The sequence below is a fragment of the Rana temporaria genome, chromosome 2 (assembly GCF_905171775.1).
Source record: "Rana temporaria chromosome 2, aRanTem1.1, whole genome shotgun sequence".
Taxonomy (NCBI): domain Eukaryota; kingdom Metazoa; phylum Chordata; class Amphibia; order Anura; family Ranidae; genus Rana; species Rana temporaria.
Genome location: NC_053490.1, coordinates 200,678,440 through 200,699,087, shown reverse-complemented (window position 1 = coordinate 200,699,087; position 20,648 = coordinate 200,678,440). Strand labels below are relative to the sequence as shown.

At 46.3% G+C, this 20,648-nt stretch overlaps 1 protein-coding gene across 1 annotated transcript in view; it reads left to right on the top strand.

The window, feature by feature from the left end:
• Nucleotides 1–20,648, top strand: part of TUBGCP3 (tubulin gamma complex associated protein 3) — a 134,264-nt gene that overhangs the window by 35,288 nt on the left and 78,328 nt on the right. Inside the window, exon 5 of the mRNA XM_040336227.1 lies at nucleotides 6,017–6,234. Within this exon, the coding sequence (XP_040192161.1) occupies nucleotides 6,017–6,234 (218 nt within the window). The remainder of the gene's footprint in view (nucleotides 1–6,016; nucleotides 6,235–20,648) is intronic.

The window sequence follows — 20,648 nt, the reverse complement described above, 5'->3', positions numbered from 1 at the left end:
AATATTGTCCATGCGTAATAATACGCAGCAGTTGGATCTTTCCGTGAGAAAACTCTGGATGGCGAACAAGGCCGCTAGGAGTTCCAGTGCATTGATGTGTAGGAGGGACTCCCTGTTGGACCAGGTCCCCCCCGTCGAGGTCTCGCCTAAGCGAGCGCCCCAGCCCCGCCGGCTCGCGTCTGATTCTAATATGACGTCTGGGCATGAGTTGAAGATCGTTTTGCCATTCCACTCGACGGCATGTCGCAGCCACCACTGCAATTCTGTTCTGGCCTCCGCAGAGAGAGGTACCTCGTCTGCGTATCTGAGACCCTGTCGTAGATGAAGGATCTTGAGCCGTTGGAGGGCCCTGTAGTGGAGAGGGGCTGGGAATATGGCTTGTATGGAGGCCGCAAGCAGGCCTACCAGTCGGGCTAATACGCGTAGAGATAGATAGCTCCTGCGTAACACTGCTCTGATCTCTTTGCGGATCAGGGCTAGTTTTGCTCTGGGTAAACGGAGGACGGCTTGGTTGGTGTCTACCAAGAAGCCCAGGAATTCCATTTCTTGAGCAGGGGTAAGGACCGATTTTTCTTGGTTGATCAAGAAACCTAGTTTTTGTAGCAAGTTGATCGTCCAGATCATGTGGCGTGAAGCTTGTGTTTTGGAGCATGCTATGATGAGGATGTCGTCCAGGTAAATTATCAGACGCACTCCTCTGCTCCTCAGAGACGCTACTATCGGTTTCAAAAGTTTGGTGAAACACCACGGAGCGGACGACAGTCCGAACGGGAGGCATGTAAATTGCCAAGTGCGTCCCCACCATCTGAAACGGAGTAGCTGTTGGGATCCTGGGTGCATAGGAACGGTGAGGTAGGCGTCCTTTAGGTCTACCTTTACTAGCCAGTCTCCCGGTTGAAGGAGATCTCGGAGACAGTGGATACCCTCCATCTTGAAATGTCGATATGCGACATGTTGATTCAAGTCCCGAAGGTTTATTACGGGGCGGTAGCCTCCCCCTTTCTTTTTGACTAGGAAGAGGTTGCTGGTAAACCCCGGGGAGGATGGGTCGACTTCGACCACCGCTTGTTTGGAAATGAGGTCCCGTAATTCGTTGTCTATTAGCGCTATGTTTTGCTTTGCAAATCGGATCGGGGGGGGTAGTCCGCCTAGATTCGGAGAGGACAACAGTTCTATGTGGAACCCTGTTATGGTGTTCAGTATCCACGGATCTGCCGTAATCGCAGACCAAGCGTGGGTAAAAAACATCAGTCGTCCCCCCACAGGTGTGTGAGGGAGTGGAGCGATGGGAGTACTCACCGGTATATGGACGAGAGCGGGGATATCCTCTGTTTCCACGTCCTCTCCACGATCTACCACGAGGTGGGAAAAATGGCGCTGGTTGTGCCACAGTGTTGTATGGAGGTGGAGCCTGGGTATAAGGTTGGGCAGTTGCCCTGAACGGTCTGAAACTGGTATTGCGGCCGGCAGAACGGCCCCTACTTCTGCCGGCCCGGGGAAAAACCCTATGCGTTCCAGATTTTTTGAGCGAGGTTTGGGCTTTATCGAGGCTGTTAAAGAGCCCTACAAATTTATTAATGTCCTTGACCAAGGACTCGCCGAACAGCATTCCTTCTGCTGTTGGACCAGGCTCCGTTTCTGCCAGGTGGGCTAATTGTGGGTCAAGGCGCATCAGTATGGAGCGTCTGCGCTCAATAGAACAGGCGGTGTTAGCGCTGCCCACTAGACATACGGCTCTTTGGGCCCATCCTCTCAGTTGGGTTATGTCGAGTGTCTGGTCTGAAGTTGCCGCTTGCTCTGACAGATTTAAAATCTTTGTCAGAGGGCCAAGGAGGTCAAGGATCCGGTCCTGTATACTTTTAAAGGAGCGGTCTATCCCTTTTTTGGGGAATTTTCCTGTTTTTAACAGGTATTTGGAGAGGATGGGGTCTACCTCGGGTGTTAAGACCACCTTCTTAGGAATATATGGGCGAGGGCATTCTGCCCGCAGTTTGTTCCGATTAGTCCTCTCAAGGGACCTACGTGCCCAGAATTCCACATATTTTGATACATGGGGTAAAGGGGACCAATCCCCAGAACGGGGATGGGAGATGGCATCTGGATGAAACAGTGGTTCGCCCAGAGCATCTACTATAGTTGCGCCCTGAGTTTCAGGGGTGGCGTTTTGGTCGAGCGCCATTGACCCAGCATCCTCCTCATCATCGTATTCGGACTCTGAGACCTCAGTCCCACCCGACTCAGCGGATGAATCCTCATCTGAATCAATTATAAATGAGTCGGGTTTTGTCCGCCTAGCGGACCTATGCCTCTTTAGTGACTCCCTGAGGCCCAGGGGTTGGGAGGAGTCCGAGGGATGCGTGGGGTGGCAGTCCGTGTGGGGAGCTGCCTTGAGCATATTATTTACTTCCCCTGCCGGGGAGTCATGGGTTGCCACAGTGTGTTTCCTCTTTTGTGAGGATTTGCCCTTCTTTAACTGTGGCTCATCGCTGTGCGGTGGCGGCACAGGGGCTAGAGACAGGGCCTGCTGCGGTCCAGATGGCATGGTAGCTGAAGCCAGGGCAGCCTGTACAGACTTGGTGATTAAGTCCTGTATCTGAGCCGTGCTCAAAAACTGCGCTGTATCAAGCGTCATCTCGTCTCCCTTAATGGGAACTGAAAATTCTTCTGACATTTTGTTATTGGATTAATATATATAGTTATAAATCAAAAATGAGGGCAAATAAGCTGTTCTATGTGTCGTCTAAGCAAGCTGGTCTTGCCCAACGCAATGCACTAAGCTGTGCAGTAATCAATTAAAGAACCTATCCAGCAGAGAAAAAAGAGAGAGGAATAAATTCCTTCTCCCTGATAGTTATATTAGCTGAGATAATAATAATAATAGTAACGTGATTCAGTAACCCAGGCTCCTACCTCCTGCACCGTCAGCACTGAATAACGCTGCGGTGGGAGGAGAGCCTGGTGTGTATTTCCTCCTTGAGGCGAAGTCTCGCGAGACTACGCCTCAGGAGTCCTATTGGCCAGGAGAGCTGAGTGAATATCCTCCAGAGGCGAAGTCTCGCGAGACTACGCCTCCGGAATCCCTATTGGTAGGTTGCGTGAGGGACAGTGCGACGGACACGCCCCTCCTCGGCCCGCGCGCGCGAAGACCTGGATCGAAGGGGAAGAAGAAGGAAGGGAGTCCTCAAAATGGCGGCAGACACCGCGGCAGTTTGAGGCACACACGTGAGGTGAGGTAGCGCCCGCGCAAGCCACCAAGGGATAAAACGGTGACAGCGGGGAAAAACAGACAGGGCCCGGAGGCAATCCGACAATTAATAAACCATCGCATTAGGCGCAATGGCACTAGCTAAAACCTGACAGAAAAGGGAATAATATAAAAAACCTTTGCCTAACATCTAAGCCATTACATTAAGCGCAATGACCTCAAGGTTAAAATTAAGAAAAAGACTAAATATGAAAGCCGTTGATGATCTTAGGCTATATCATATATATATATGTCATAAAATAATACTTATCTGAATATCCGTGCTGCTATGAGCAGAAAGAAAGAGGAAGATGCAAGATGGGACAGGACTTATATAGGGGCTACAGAATGGGAGTGGCTACTGGCCCTAGGACTGCTGGGAGTTGTAGTCCGTACAGTTTCTCTGTTTTTTCACTTACATTTAAATGGAATATTGAATTTTTTCTGCTATGGGCATTAATAAAGAAGGATTAATGCATAAAGATATGAGCCTCCTGTCTGATATATAATTAAAAATTATATAATAAAGTCCATATAAAGTGCTCAAGTGCAAAAAGATGATCCAAATCGGAATATAATAGTGCAAAAATCCAAAGGGTGATATCCAGAAGGAACCTCCACCAAATAGCAGGAATGGCCTCTCACCTTACAACTTCGACCTGCAATAGGTCACAAAGCATAATCAGAGAACCACCTGTTCTCAGAGGACAGCAAGCAATGCAGCAGTAGAACCACGATATCAGTCAGACTCAGGATCAGGACTTGGTAGAAAGCCAGGATTTAATTTTCCTGACATGGTCGGTAAGGTATTCGGATGAAAGTTTGGTAGCAGGTTTAGTGGACAGGTAGAAATCTGGGTGGCATCTGCATAGCAATGGAAGTGGATGTTACATTTATGAAATGTGAGACCAAAAGGATTCGAAGGTCATTATGAACAGAAGGGGCCCCAGGACAGAACCCTGAGACACACCAGTAGAAAGTAAAGATGGTTGAGATTTAAGTTGGATGAATGGAGTACTGCCAGAGATAAGATTTAAACTAGTTCAGGGGTGTCAGTGAATCCAGTGGGGGCTAATCTATCATGGAGGATGTTATGAGAAATGTCATCAAAGGCCACACTCGGATAGAGGAGGATGAGGATAGTTAAGAGACCAGAGCCGGCTGTTATTAGGAGATTATTTGTGATTTTTTTTTTTTTTTTTTACCAAGGCACTTGCAGTACTAAGGAGATGCAAACCAGACTGAAATGAATCAAATGGGTCAGTCAGAGAGGAAAGTAAAGTCCTGAGAAGGGACAGTTTTTTTCCCCAAGGATTTTGGATAGAAAAGGAGATGGACTTAAGGCTGCTAAAGTCACTGGGGTCTGCACCAGATTTCTTAAAGGGGTTGTAAAGGAATCCCCCCCCCCCCCCAAATAGCTTCCTTTACCTTAGTGCAGTCCTCCTTCACTTACCTCATCCTCCCATTTTGCTTTTAAATGTCCTTATTTCTTCTGAGAAATCCTCACTTCCTGTTCTTCTGTCTGTAACTACACACAGTAATGCAAGGCTTTCTTCCTGGTGTGGAGAAAGCCTCTTAAGGGGGGAGGAGGCGAGCAGGAGGGTCAGGACACTCTCTACTTTGCAGATCAAGGAGCTGTGTGTTAGTGGGCATCCTGACACTCCTGCTCGCCCCCTCCCCCCCTCGAGGCTTTCTCCACACCAGGAAGAAAGCCTTGCATTACTGTGTGTAGTTACAGACAGAAGAACAGGAAGTGAGGATTTCTCAGAAGAAATAAGGACATTTAAAAGCAAAATGGAAGGATGAGGTAAGTGAAGGAGGAGGACTGCACTAAGGTAAAGGAAGCTATTTAGGGAAAAAAAAAATTCCTTTACAACCCCTTTAAAGGAGTTCTCTGACCTAAAAGTTTTAACCCCCGCTGTGCCCGGGCTGTAAAAAAATAGAAAATAAACTGTCACTTACCTGCCTACGATCCCCTGTTGTTCCGATATCGCCGTCCCGTTCTCCGGTCCCGGGCCCCTTCCGCTTCCTGTGTGTCGGTGACTCATAGTGCGCTCAGCCTATCAGCGGCCGCAGCAATGTCCCGTCGCGGCCACTGATAGGCTGAGCGCACTATGAGTCACCGACACACAGGAAGCGGAAGAGACCGGGACCGGAGAACGGGACGGCGATATCGGAACAACGGGGGATCGTAGGCAGGTAAGTGACAGTTTATTTTCTATTTTTTTACAGCCCGGGCACAGCGGGGGTTAAAACTTTTAGGTCAGAGAACTCCTTTAAGTATGGGGGTCATTACAGCTGTTTTTTGAAAGATGATGGAACAATATTAGAGGTTAGAGAGGGATGTATAATACATTACCTACCTGAATAAATACAAACTCTGCACAGTCTGTCCCTGGTGGAATTTGATCTCGAAACTACTGGGCAAGGGTACTAAGGCCATTCTGGTAAATGCTGTTTCCATGGTTTATTAAAAGGAAAACTGAGAAAAATGTAGAAGCTCATTGCTGGCCTCTCCTTTCAAGGTATTGCTTTAAAAAAAAAGTATGTGGACAAAAACTTCAGACTTTTTGCTGACTACTGATCTGCATTATTGTTCCATGTCAGTATTCGGCAAGACAGGAAATCTGTGTTTTCAGAAGGGAGAAGTTAGAATTGCCAGAATTTCTTTCTTTTTTTTTTTTTCTTTTTTTAAACAAAATGTTCTTAATTGTTAAGAGTTTCTTTTTGTAATTCTTGCATCAGCATGATATGTATAATTGTGTGTTTCAGGTATCCAGCTATGCAACACTGTTTGCACAGGCCTTGCCTCGAGATGCCCATTCAACACCATACTACTACGCCAGGCCACAGACCCTCCAACTGAATTACCAGGACCGCAATGTTCAGTCGGTGCAGAATTCGGTTGCTTTGGGCAGTAGTGGGATTGGCAGTATTGGAATGTATTCTTTAAATGGGCCAACTCCACCACCACAGTCCTTTGTTCCTGGGTAAGCTGATATTATTCCACAGCACTGTTCTTCTCATCTAAAAGTCCACATTTGAAAAATAAGAGACAAAGATAATTTTGGAGCTTTTGTAATTTCTGCTATATAAAAACTCTTGATATAAAAACTAGCCGTTCCACTGTCACGTTTCCTTTTACATAAAAGAGGAAGTAAACGCTGCCTCCTTTTTTTGTTTTTTGGGTCACCTGCAAAGTAAAGGCATAATGTGCTAGTAGGGAATTGCATACTAGCACATTATGTGAAACTTACCTGCAAACAAAGCCCTAATCGTTCCCGCTGGAGGCCACATCCATCTTCGCCCGTCTTCCTTTTGGGTCTTCAAACTCCAGCTGTGTGACCGGCCAGAGCAGCCAGAGCCACCGGTCACAGCACAGGGCACTGATGAAACGTCGAAGGCAAATGTTCCTTCAGAGTGCATGCGCCGATGACGTCAACAGGACAGTATACAGTAAATATTTCCTAAACAGTGCAAGTTTAGGTGATGTTTACAGTATCTATACATAGGCTTAACTATAGATACAAACATTAGGGAAGTTTACTTCCTCTTTAGGACACGGTACCTTGAAATGTTTTCATACCCCTTGAAATGTAATTTAATTTGCACTGAAGAAAAAATAAGCTTTTTTTTTTTAAATTGTGGATATTTATTATAGCAAAAAGTAGAAAATATTGTGTTGTGTTTTTTTTTTTTTTTTTTTTAATAGTAGCTCTTTTTTTGTTTATGTGCCAGCTAAAATGCTGTTTTTTATTTTCCTTGCATGTCCCCCCTCTGATCTACAGCGACTGCACTTCCAAGTGCACTTTCAGTGCAATTTCAAGTGCACTATGCACTTGTAGGGGCAGATCCACAGAGTGAGTACGCCGGCGTATCTACTGATACGCCGGCGTACTTTCAAATTACCTGCGTCGTATCTTTAGTTTGAATCCTCAAACCAAGATACGACGGCATCTGGGTTAGATCCGACAGGCGTACGGCTTCGTACGCCTTTGGATCTTAGATGCAATACTTCGGCGTCCGCTGGGTGGAGTTTGCGTCGTTTTCCGCGTCGTGTATACAAATTGGCTATTTCCGACGATCCGCGAATGTACACACGGCCGTCGCATTCTTTTACGTCGTCTCTAGTCTGCTTTTCTTTATCGTTACATCACGGGACACAGAGCGACATTCATTACTATATGGGTTATATGGAGTACCTTCAGGTGATGGACACTGGCAATCTCAAACAGGAAATGCCCCTCCCTATATAACCCCCTCCCATAGGAGGAGTACCTCAGTTTTTACGCCAGTGTCTTAGGTGTTGGTCATGGTTTAGCTTGCCTCCGCATCCTTGGGATTAGGTGAGCTAACCAGTTCTGTCCAAAGGCCTCAGCGCTAAAGTGGTCAGTAACCGGACCCCAAACCCTTGGGGTATAGCCCATAATGCTTTTCTTTTTAGAGAGCTGGACCCTGGGCCCAGAACTTAGAAACCTTTGGGTGCCTAATGTTTCTGTTGCCAGAGTGCTATATGGGCCCAGGACAGTGGATCCTTCATAGGAACCCAGGGCCTGAAGGTCTAGACATCCCCACGGAGATGGGGGAAGATTGGGCCTCTTGCTTGGCAAAGTCCTGCGGCATGGAGCAGGTAAGTGAGGGGAAAACTTGCGGAACTTGGTTCTTAGCAGGTTTTTTCTGGGGGGTCACAGGGGACATGCCTAAAGTTATGCGCTGCATCTGGCAAACTAGTCACATATCTTAATGATAGGATGGCTCTATGTGTATTTTTTCCCCATAAGAAGTGACCTCCCTTGTAGTGTTGGAAAAGCATTTGAGTAGGGCCTGTGTAATATAAAATGTATGTGTGTGTCAGAGAGCTATGCTTACCTGCAAGCCTCCAGGCGATGCTCCATCAGTCTTCCTCCTCAGAGCCTGCTAAGCAGGCAAAACGCTGACCTCCTCGTGGTTCCAGCTGGAGCAGAGAGGCTCCCTTCCCCCCAACCCCCCCCCTATCGGCGGGCGCGCGCGCGCGCGTGTGTTCACGTGTTATAGGCGCAATTCACGCCATTTAGCTGAGGGGGGAAGGGCGGGTCAGTGGTTTAAGGAAGGGGCGGCCCTTCCTTTTCGTTCCAAACAGCATTCGATACATTGGAACTGGGGAGGAAAGACCAGAGTGGCAGCACGGGGCGCCGAGGACACACAGTGGCCAAAAAGAATATTGCAGTCTTCAGAAGACTGTTTTCAAGCCTAGAAATAGGCTGTTTCTTTCCATCTCATAGTTTTTCTTGCAATACTACTCAGGGGGACAGAATGATTTTTCTTTCCTGGATTTGAAAAAAAAAAAAAAAAAAAAAAAAAAGGTCATCTAGGGGAGAGGAAGCATTTTTTATCCCCCAAACAGGTGTTTGGGCAATTAACTTTTATAGTTCCAAGTACCAATAGGTAGCAGGTGTACCTCGGTATTGTACCATGGCATCCGGGTCAGAGGGTACAAGAGGTGGGGATTCCCCCAGAGAGTCTGAGGTCTCGGACAAAGCTATGCCGCTGCTTTCCCCTCAGGGAGCCTTGGGGCCATCGGGATCTGGGGCTGGAGCTGGCGCGGGTCAGTCCAACCCTAAGATGGTCACGGACGAGGTATTACTCACCTCTTTAAGAGAGATGGAGAAAAGAATGGGAAAAATGATAGCCACAGCTATGCAGGGCAGTAAACGGATTAGATCTCCGTCGCCCGAGCGTGGACCCTCAGAAGAGGAGGTCCTTTCCTCAGGGGAATTGGACGATCTCTTGGACAAGGACCAAGTAGGTTCAGGGATCGAAGATCCGGATACAGAGGAGTCTGGAGCAGTCTCCCAAGGGGAGGGCTGGTGGATTCAAGCCTTAACGGACTTGGTCCATAATGCATTCAACTTGCCAGTACCAGATCTCCAGGTATCAACGGTTTCAGCTTTGGGCTCACTGAGGGCGCCTCAAAGCAATGCAGTGTTTCCGATCCACCCTCTATTAGAGGGAGTTTTGTTCCAAGATTGGAACAAGCCAGATAAAATCTTCTTACCACCTAAAAGATTCTCTGCCCTATATCCTATGGAAGATAAATTTTCCAAGAAATGGGCTACTCCTGCAGTGGACGCAGCCATCTCATGTGTTAACAAGTCGTTAACATGCCCTGTAGAAAACATACAGGTATTCAAGGATCCAGTTGATAAACGCTTGGAAGCACTACTTAAGAACTCCTTCACTACGGCAGGGGCAGTAGTACAGCCAGCGGTGGCTGCGATTGGGGTTGCTCAAGCATTATCGGATCAAGTTAAGCAGATGCTTAAACTTATTCCTGCCCAGCAGGCAGAAGAATTTTCGGATGTCCCTAGGGCCATATGTTTTACAGTAGACGCAATTAAGGATTCTATCCAGCAAGCGTCACGTTTATCGTTATCCCTTATCCATATGAGAAGACTCTTATGGTTAAAGAGCTGGGAGGCCGAGCCCCCATGCAAGAAGCTCCTGGTAGGGTTTCCCTTCTATGGAGGACGACTCTTCGGAGAAGACCTAGATAAATACATTCAGACCATTTCAAACGGCAAAAGTACTCTCTTGCCAACTAAGAAGAAGTTTCAGGGGCCTGCGTTTAAACGACAGTACTCCCCTGGGCAGGGGCCCTCTAATGCCAAACAGTATCGACGGCCTCCTGCGAAAGCAAACTTCGGCTTCAACAGCAAGTCTCAAGGACAGGCTGCTAGAGGCAGAAAGCAGTGGTTTCGCAAACCAGCAAAACCAGCCCCCAAGCCCTTATGAAGGGGCGCCCCCACCCACGAAGGTGGGGGGAAGGCTGCGACTCTTTTCAGAGGTTTGGGAAGCCAGCATTCCCGACGAGTGGGTACGGTCTTCCGTGGCCACGGGCTACAAATTAGATTTCCTAAAGTTTCCTCCTCCTCATTTCCAGGAGTCGAGGATTCCAAACGATCCGGAGAAAGGAGCCGCATTAATGTCGGCATTAAATCATCTACTTTCCCAGGAAGTAATAGTAGAGGTACCAGTCCTGGAACACGGACTAGGTTTCTACTCCAACCTATTCATCATCCCGAAGTCCAATGGAGATGTCAGGCCAATTTTGGACCTAAAGATGGTAAATGCATACCTAAAGATCCGCTCATTTCGGATGGAATCCGTGCGGTCAGCAGCTGCCACACTCCAAAAGGACGACTTCATGGCGTCCATAGACATAAAGGATGCCTACCTTCATGTTCCAATTTATCAGCCACATCAAAAATATCTACGCTTCATGGTGGCTTCGCGTCACTTCCAATTCGTGGCGCTTCCCTTCGGGTTGGCTACGGCCCCCCGGGTGTTCACGAAGGTCCTAGCTCCAATCCTAGCCAAACTAAGGATCCAAGGGGTCACGATCCTAGCATACCTGGACGACCTCCTAGTCATAGATCACTCGTCTCCCGGCTTGGAGCGAGCAGTGGCCCTCACGGTCCAATACCTCGAGAAGTTCGGCTGGGTCCTAAATCGAGAAAAGTCAGCTTTCCTGCCCACAAGGCAGTTGGAATATCTCGGCATGAGATTAGACACAGAACAACAAAGAGTGTTTCTACCTCTGAGGAAGGTCAAAGCCATCAAGGAATTAATCCTACTGGTTCTAAGCAAAAAGGAACCGACTATTCGCCTATGTATGAGGTTACTAGGCAAGATGGTGGCCACATTCGAGGCGGTACCATACACCCAGAGTCACACTCGCATCCTGCAGGCAGCCATCCTGTCAGCATGGAGCAGAAGGCCACAGGCCTTGGATATCCCATTGCCGCTCTCATCAAGAGTCCGACAAAGTCTGTGTTGGTGGTTAGACCCTCAGAACCTACTGAAGGGGAGATCTTTCAGCCCAGTGGCTTGGAAGATAGTGACCACAGACGCCAGCCTGACAGGCTGGGGAGCAATTTTGGATGGTTGCACTCGCCAAGGTACTTGGGCAAAGCTAGAGGAGCAGTTGCCCATCAACATCTTGGAGCTCAGAGCTGCTCGACTAGCCCTCAGGGCTTGGACGTCAAAATTGCAGGGGTTCCCGGTGAGAATTCAATCGGACAATGCTACGGCCGTGGCATACATAAATCACCAAGGGGGAACCAGGAGTCAAGCCGCTCAGAGAGAGGTGAGCTTGATTCTCCTATGGGCAGAGGCTCATGTGCCCTGCATATCGGCAATATTCATTCCCGGAGTGGACAACTTTCAGGCGGACTTCTTAAGCCGCCAGACTCTATGGCCGGGGGAATGGTCTCTGCATCCACAAATCTTTCAAGCACTCTGCCAAAGATGGGGAGTGCCGGACGTGGATGTCATGGCATCGAGACTCAACAAGAAGCTAGACAGGTTCATGTCCCGCTCAAGGGATCCGATGGCCTGCGGAACCGATGCGCTGGTTTGCCCTTGGCATCAGTTCAAACTTCTTTATGCGTTTCCCCCGCTTCAGTTACTACCCCGCCTGCTGCGCAGGATCAGGGTGGAGCACATACCAGTCATCCTGGTAGCTCCAGCATGGCCCAGAAGGGCATGGTACTCACTAATCTTAAGGATGGTAGTGGGAGACCCTTGGACTCTTCCTCTACGGCCAGACCTGCTATCGCAAGGTCCGATCCTCCACCCTGCCTTACGGCATCTAAATTTGACGGCCTGGAAGCTGAATCCCTGATTCTCAGGGGTAGAGGTCTGTCTCAGAAAGTAATCTCTACCCTAATCAGAGCCAGGAAACCGGTCTCTAGGGTGATTTATCACAGGGTCTGGAAGGCCTATGTAGGTTGGTGTGAGTCCAAGCTATGGCTTCCTCGCAAATTCACCATTGATAGAGTTTTAAGTTTTCTCCAGCTAGGAGTGGATAAAGGATTGGCATTAAGCACAATCAAGGGACAGATTTCTGCTCTGTCAGTGTGGTTTCAGCGGCCGCTGGCCACCCACCCACTCGCTGGTTAAGACCTTCCTTCAAGGGGTCTTACGTATTAAACCTCCAGTTAAATCCCCGCTTTGCCCGTGGGATTTAAACCTTGTTCTGTCAAGTTTACAGAAACAACCGTTTGAGCCGTTGGCTGAAATTCCTTTGGTTTTACTGACAAGGAAGTTAGTATTTTTGGTCGCCATAGTTTCCGCAAGAAGAGTATCGGAACTGGCGGCCTTATCCTGTAAGGAACCATATCTTATTTTTCATAAGGACAGGGTCGTTCTCCGCCCTCATCCTTCCTTCCTACCGAAGGTTATATCCAGTTTTCATTTGAACCAGGATTTGGTATTGCCATCCTTCTTCCCTAAACCTACTTCCAGAAAGGAAGGGTTGCTGCATACCTTGGATATCGTCAGGGCCATGAAGGCCTATCTTAAAGCTACAAAGAAGATCCGGAAAACAGATGTGCTGTTCATATTACCGGATGGGCCCAAGAAGGGGCAGGCAGCTGCAAAGTCCACCATTTCTAGGTGGATTAAGCAATTAATCACTCAGGCCTACGGCTTGAAAGGGTTGCCTCCTCCAGTATCATTAAAGGCTCATTCTACTAGGGCCATGGGCGCCTCCTGGGCAGCACACCACCAGATCTCTATGGCTCAGGTTTGCAAGGCGGCAACCTGGTCTTCTGTCCACACGTTTACAAAATTCTACCAGTTGGACGTAAGAAGGAATTCTGATACAGCCTTTGGGCAGGCAGTGCTGCAGGCTGCAGTTTGAGACCCTCGGATTCCGGGGGCTCCTCTTTTTTGAGTTAAATTTAAAATTTAAGATTATTTTTCTCAACTAAGTTGGATTTATTATGATTTGAGTATTCTCTAAATTAAATCCTTTTGTCTTGGAGATGTTCTCCCTCCCCTCATTGTAAGCATTGCTTTGGGACATCCCATATAGTAATGAATGTCGCTCTGTGTCCCGTGATGTACGATAAAGAAAAAGGGATTTTTAATACAGCTTACCTGTAAAATCTTTTTCTTGGAGTACATCACGGGACACAGAGCTCCCACCCCTCTTATGGGGACCATTTTGGGAGACATACTGCTTGCTACAAAACTGAGGTACTCCTCCTATGGGAGGGGGTTATATAGGGAGGGGCATTTCCTGTTTGAGATTGCCAGTGTCCATCACCTGAAGGTACTCCATATAACCCATATAGTAATGAATGTCGCTCTGTGTCCCGTGATGTACTCCAAGAAAAAGATTTTACAGGTAAGCTGTATTAAAAATCTCTTTTTTTCGGCGTATAGTTAAAGCTGGTGTTTTGCGGCGCATAGTTAGACTTGCCATGTTAAGTATGGCCGCCGTTCCCGCGTTTAATTAGATTTTTTTTTTGCGTAAGTCGTTCGTGAATCGGGATGGACGTAATTCACGTCTATTTTAAAAAAAATTACGTCCTAGTGACGTCATTTAGCGCAATGCACGGCGAGAAATTTCGGGACGGCGCATGCGCAGTTCATTCGTCGCGGAGACGCGCTTCATTTAAATGAAACATGCCCCCTAATCGTCAATTTGAATTCCGCCGCCAGAGATAGACTACGGCGCCGTAACTTAGGGCGCAAAATCTTTAAGGATTCGATTTAAAGCCAGGTAAGGTACGGCGGCGTAGCGTATCTCTGATACGCTGCGCGGATGCAGATCTCTGTGGATCTGCCCCGTAGTTTGCACTTGTAGTGCAAAGTGGATTTGCCTTTAGTAAATAACCCCTACAGTAATGTGAACCAAGCCTTGGACAGGGGTGTCTCATGACTGAACATACTTTTCAAGGGCGCCCGACTTGAAAAAGGTTGGGAAAAACTGTTCTACAAAGTATTGACTCAGGGGGGCTGAATACAAATGCACACCACACTTTTCACATATTTTATTTGTAAAAAAAATTGAAAACCATTTATCATTTTCCTTCCACTTCACAATTATGTGTCACTTTGTGTTGGTCTATCACATAAAATTCCAATAAAATACATTTACATTTTTGGTTGTAACATGACCAAAATGTGGCACTGTATACAATATGTGTTTAGTAGTATTCTGGAAGTTTATTTGGATGGATTAGTGTAGGGTTGGAACCTTTGTTATGTTTTGTTGTTTTTCTATGTTTGTTCCTTTTTGTGTTTATTTTACCCACTCTCCACCTACTCTGTAGCTGAATGACGGCTACAGCGTGGACTTCCAGGGCTGGGAGGGCGTCAGACATCCTCCTGTGATCACACTGGCCGGCGCCCACTGTGATCACAGAGTCCTTCGGACACGGCTGATCAAAGAACAGGGTAAAGGGCCAGTCACCGCGTGCCATTTACCACATGATCAGCTGTCAGCCAATGATAGCTGATCAGAAAGTAAACAAAAGTTATTGGCTTTTTTTCTCCCCACGATCGTCCTGATCTGTGCCATCCATAATTGCCCACAAGTGCTGCTAATCCGTGCCACCAGCTGCCAATCAGTGCCTATCCGTGCCACCCATCAGTGCCTCCTCATAATTGCCCAACAGTGTCGCCTCATGATTGCCACCCCATCAGTGCTATCAGTGCAGCCTATCATTGCCCATCAATGCAGCCTCATCAGCGCACATTAGTGAAGTAGAAAAATTACCCGTTTGAAAAAAAAATATTGTTCCTTTTTAGCAAAAAATAAAAAACACATTGGTGATCAAATACCATCAAAAGAGGCTGTTGGTGCTTGTAGTTTCCCATTCGCAGAACTTCTTTTTTTTTTTTTTTAAATAGTGTCAACCAGCGGGATAATAAGATCTCCGCTTGCTGTCACTAGATACAGCAGATAGTTAAGAAGCTGCAGGAGGGAGAACATGTTACATGTTCCACCCTAAAAACGGGTGTAACGTGTTCCCAAAAGTGTACTTATCCTTTTAAAGTTGGTGGAAAATCTCACCAACAGGAATATAAACAGCATTTCTAACTCTTCCATTGTAGGATCTTAACCCTTCCTCACTCTAATAATGTCTAATAATAAGACACAAGAAGCGATTTAAAAATAAAGCTCAAGAGGTTCCAAACAAAAATTTAATGTCCAGTAGTTATTTCTTATTGGTGGGTGTTTTCAACAATAAGACCAATCTAGTTACCTTGTTGAGTTGGTTTTTATAATTTGGGTTACTGTGTCTGCTTAATAGTCTTTCTCAATACAAGACTTTGGGCCAGATCCTCAAACGAATTACGCCGGCGTATCTATGGATACGCCGCGTCATTTCAAAGTTCCCGCGTCGTATCTCTGTTTTGTATCCACAAAACAAGATGCAACGGAATCTGGGCTTGATCCGACAGGCGTACGTCTTAGGTGCATATTTACACTGGCCGCTAGGTGGCGTTTCCATCGAATTCCGTGTCGAGTATGCAAATTAGCTAGATACGGCGATCCACGAACGTACGTCCGGCCGGCGAATTTTTTTTTTTTTACGTCGTTTGCGTTCGGCTTTTTCCGGCGTATAGTTACCCCTGCTATATGAGGCGTATCCTATGTTAAGTATGGCGGTCGTTCCCGTGTCAAACTTTGAAAATGTTACGTCGTTTGCGAATAGGGATTTGCGTAGAATGACGTCACCGTCGTAAGCATTGGCTTGTTCCGGTTTAATTTCGAGTATGCGCACTGGGATACCCCCACGGACGGCGCATGCACCGTTAAAAAAAAAAAAACGTCATTTACGTCGGGTCACGACGTATTGACATAAAACACGCCCCCATCACATTGATTTGAATTGCGCGCACTTACGCCGGGAGAATTACGCCACCGTAACTTTAGAGGCAAATGCTTTGTGAATACAGCATTTGCCTCTCAAAGTTGCGGCGGCGTAGCGTTACTAGGATACGCTACGTGGATCTGGCCCTTTGTGTCTACTCAGACTGGCTGAAAACGCTTATCTCAGAAGTGTTTCAGTAGATATGCTGGCCACATTCTGATATATTGCATTGATAACTAATCTAGAATTTGTGTATTGCAGGAAATGTACAAATGTAAATGTATCATTTAAAGGGGTTGTAAACTGCCTATTTAAAAAAAAAAAAAAAAAAAACTGCAAGGCAATGGCATGATGTGCTAGTATGCAATGCATACTAGCACATTATGAAATACTCACTTTGGAAGAAAGCCCTCCAGTGCTGTAAAGTCACTGCTGAGAGGGCTGACATGTTCCCCCTGTTTGTCTTCTGAGTTTGCAAGCTCCGGCTATGCAATTGGCCGGAGCCGCGATGATGTCACTCCCACCCATGCGCGTGGGAGACGGCATTTTTGGCATGAGCTCTGAAGGTCTGGCACTGTAAGCCGGACTGTCTCCTAAACGGTGCAAGTTTAGGAGACATTCACAGTACCTACAGGTAAGCCTTATTATAGGCTTACCTGTAGGTACAAGTGGTCAGGTACAGAGTTTTAAGCTGCTTTCAAGTAAAAATTTCATTTAGAGCCTGTGTTGAAGGTTTTTGTTAATTTCAAGTAATATTTGAATTCTTATACACGTGTAATGGAATTTAACGTCTGCTGTCAATGACCCTTTTTTCTCGCTCAACTCCCTTGAGTCCCAGAGCGTTTGTTATTGGTTCCACCTTAGCGTTTGTAGTCTACAATGATGCATTATACAGTGCATCGTTTATCTTCAGGACACATAGAGCTTTCATTTAAAAGCAAATTTGGGTGCATATGTATTGTAATCATACAGTACAGGTCACAGGCTGATTAATTATAGTTCTAGCCTTGTACCTTGAGGTGATTGAATTCCAGGAAGCTTTTGAGGGCACGCCTCTGAGTCCTCAGTTATTTGCTAGTGTCTTAATGTGATGGACCTCTTTTTCCTTATGGGGAAATCACTCTTGGATTTAAATGTTCACCTTTTCATAAAAAATTACCTGACACCCACCCCCTCCCCACCCCCTTGGTTCTCACTGTATTTACCTCCCATGGTTGATGTACTATTGGTGCCTATGCATCCAGTGTAGCAGTCTGGGCATTTAAAAATCCAATCTCTTCTGCCTGTTCATTGTGCAGGGCTTCTGGGATGGCTCAGAGCATGCCTGATTGGACAGCGTTATCTTTGTGGTGCAGTTAGACAATGCCACGGCCTTACATTAAGGGTGCACCAGGAGTCATGCAGCCTTGACTGGGGAAAGCCAAATCATGTCATGGTTGGAGACTCAACAATCTCTATGGCTGATGACTTGGGAGTGGATGATTGGAAAGCTGCTTATCTCAGCCGCCACCACCTGGCTGTATCAAGGGGAATGGGCCCTTCACTCGGACATCTTAAACCTGGTATGTTAGATATAGGGAAATTAGGATGTTGATATGCTTTCCTCCTGCATGAATAGCAAACTATCTGTTTGTGATGAGGAACAAGGACCCTCTAGCACTGATGCCTCAAGCTTCGTTCAGGCTAATCCATGCCTCCCCCCCAGTGTGAATTCTACCTGGTCTGCGCCACAAGACGGAACAAGCGAAGAAGACAATGATTGTCATTGCATCAAACCCAGAAGAACCTGGAAAACTGACATAATAGGCCTACAAGGAGATGACCCCTGGCCTCTACCCAACAGGCCAGACATGCTGTCTTACTGAAAGAAAGTGTGAGGGTCGTGGCGCTGTCTCAGCTGTGGCTGAATATATCAATAAATGATACAATAAACTTGTGTGTAATCCGGGAGGTGATCTAAACAGTACAAGTGCCTAGAAAGTATCTAGTGTAAGTAAATATGAGTGTGAATATTGTGCAGTCTAACACTCAGACATAGAATATGCTATATACAATGAACACAAATAAACATCAAAGGTATAGGTGTAAAATGTGTGTGACGGTCAGTCACAAAAGTACCCAATATAAGCACTAGGTGGCATCAAAACTGAGAAATGCCAAGTGTGTGTGACGGTCAGTCACAAAGGTAGTCAGACCAATAGATGCACTGAGTAAAAACCAATACAAAAATAAACAAAAAAGCAATAAATGTAAGGTGACAAATGGCCACCTGCCAGCACTAAATACGCTGGATCAGGATCGGCTGTGCACAGGTGGACAGCTCAAAAGGTGTTGGTTGTAATAGTCATCAATTAGTCCAAAAATAATAAATTCAAAAAATAGTTCAATAATCCACGTATGATGATCAAATACAAAAATCAAAAATAAGTGGTAGTGTTCGTGAGCAGGTGATTCCAATCAAAGTGAGTGATCACAGTATACAGTTGGTGAAGGTTCACGCAGTGATTCCGGTGCTCCCCCTCCTGGGTCCCCACTCACCAGAGGCACTCACCCCTGCAGGGGTAAAGTGCATATAAGTGTATAGTCTCCAACGGCAGGGCTTTCTCCTTCCTGGGTCCTCTGGATGGTAATTCCAATCCCGATGGTTCAGATCACCTTGACCTTCCGAGTTCCTCCAGGAGAAAAAATGAACTCATATAGCGTAGTATGTTCAACAAGTATGAGGTAATTTATTCGCACTGCCACTCATGGCATGCACAGAATAGGCAACTTAGTACAACAATTAAATGATAAAACTGGAACCAAGTTCCCAATAAAAAGAATTAAAAACAAAAATGACATAAAACAGATATGCAGCTATCTCTGCACTTGAACATACTACGCTATATGAGTTCATTCATCCTGGAGGAACTCGGAAGGTCAAGGTGATCTGAACCATCGGGATTGGAATTACCATCCAGAGGACCCAGGAAGGAGAAAGCCCTGCCGTTGGAGACTATACACTTATATGCACTTTACCCCTGGTGAGTGCCTCTGGTGAGTGGGGACCCAGGAGGGGGAGCACCGGAATCACTGCGTGAACCTTCACCAACTGTATACTGTGATCACTCACTTTGATTGGAATCACCTGCTCACGAACTCTACCACTTATTTTTGATTTATGTATTCGATCATCATACGTGGATTATTGAACTATTTTTTGAATTTATTATTTTTGGACTAATTGATGACTATTACAACCAACACCTTTTGAGCTGTCCACCTGTGCACAGTCGATGCTGATCCAGCGTAGTTAGTGCTGGCAGGTGGCCATTTGTCACCTTACATTTATTGCTTTTTTGTTTATTTTTGTATTGGTTTTTACTCAGTGCATCTATTGGTCTGACTACCTTTGTGACTGACCGTCACACACACTTGGCATTTCTCAGTTTTGATGCCACCTAGTGCTTATATTGGGTACTTTTGTGACTGACCGTCACACACATTTTACACTTATACCTTTGATGTTTATTTGTGTTCATTGTATATAGCATATTCTATGTCTGAGTGTTGGACTGCACAATATTCACACTCATATTTACTTACATTAGATACTTTCTAGGCACTTGTACTGTTTAGATCACCTCCCGGATTACACACAAGTTTATTGTATCATTTATTGATATATTCAGCCACAGCTGAGACAGCGCCACGACCCTCACACTTTCTTTCAATTCTTTTGTGTCCTTTAGGGGATCACTTATCGGGGGGGCAGCAGTCTCTATAAATTTAAAATGTATTATTTAACACACCACACCCCCTTGTTTCTATTATTCTCAGACTGTTCTTAAGCGCGGCACTCTTTAACTTTATGCTGTCTTACTGTTCCATCCTGAGTGCTCAGTTTATGGATTTAACGACATGGCTGTTAAAGCCCAAGTCTTAAGGGACATAGGAGTCAGATTCGGTCATACCTACCTTGCTAAAAGCAAGAAATGCCACCATCAGAAAGTTCTGTTATCTGGAAATCCTTCTTTGCCTGTTGTGAATACATACACTTCAGTCCCAGAGATTACTCTGTGCCTTGCATTCTGGCCTTCCTACAATAAGGTCGTGATCAGAACTTGGCCTTAGGCACTCTGAATAGAAAAGTTTCAGCCCTGTTCACTATAAGGCTGCATTCACACCTTGGTGTACCTAATCGCGGCGTTTTTGTCCCGCGAATTGCGGCGACAAATTGCGGCGTTTTGTACCGCGATTTGCGGCGACAAAACGCTGCGATTGTGAATGCAGCTTACCCCCAGGTCCACATCTCCTATGCTGAACGCCGAAAGCCGCCTGAAAAAAAGGTCCGGGACTTGTTTTCAAGCGGCAGGCGTACAGCGTTCGGCGTGGAGATGTGAACCATCTTCATAGAGGGCAATGTAAAATCATCCCTCCAGCGTCTTAGGGGCTGCTGCAGCGTCGCGCTTCAGGCGTATATACGCCTAGGTGTGAACAGAGCCTAAAGCAACCTGTAAAAGCATCAGAATCTAAAAAAGAGCTGACCGTTTTTATCCCCCTGGGTTTAGTGCTGGATGCTCACTGTTGCAGACAGCTGGCATTTCTGGCCTTCACCCTCTCTAGGACCTGTAGGAGCTGCTGACACTGGGTGCATTTTTAAAAATGCCACTGGGACAAATCTCTGCTATCACAGTACCATTTTAAAATGGCACAGGTGACCCAACTGGTTAAAATCACACCAACAAAATTACTACACAAAAAATTAAACCGCT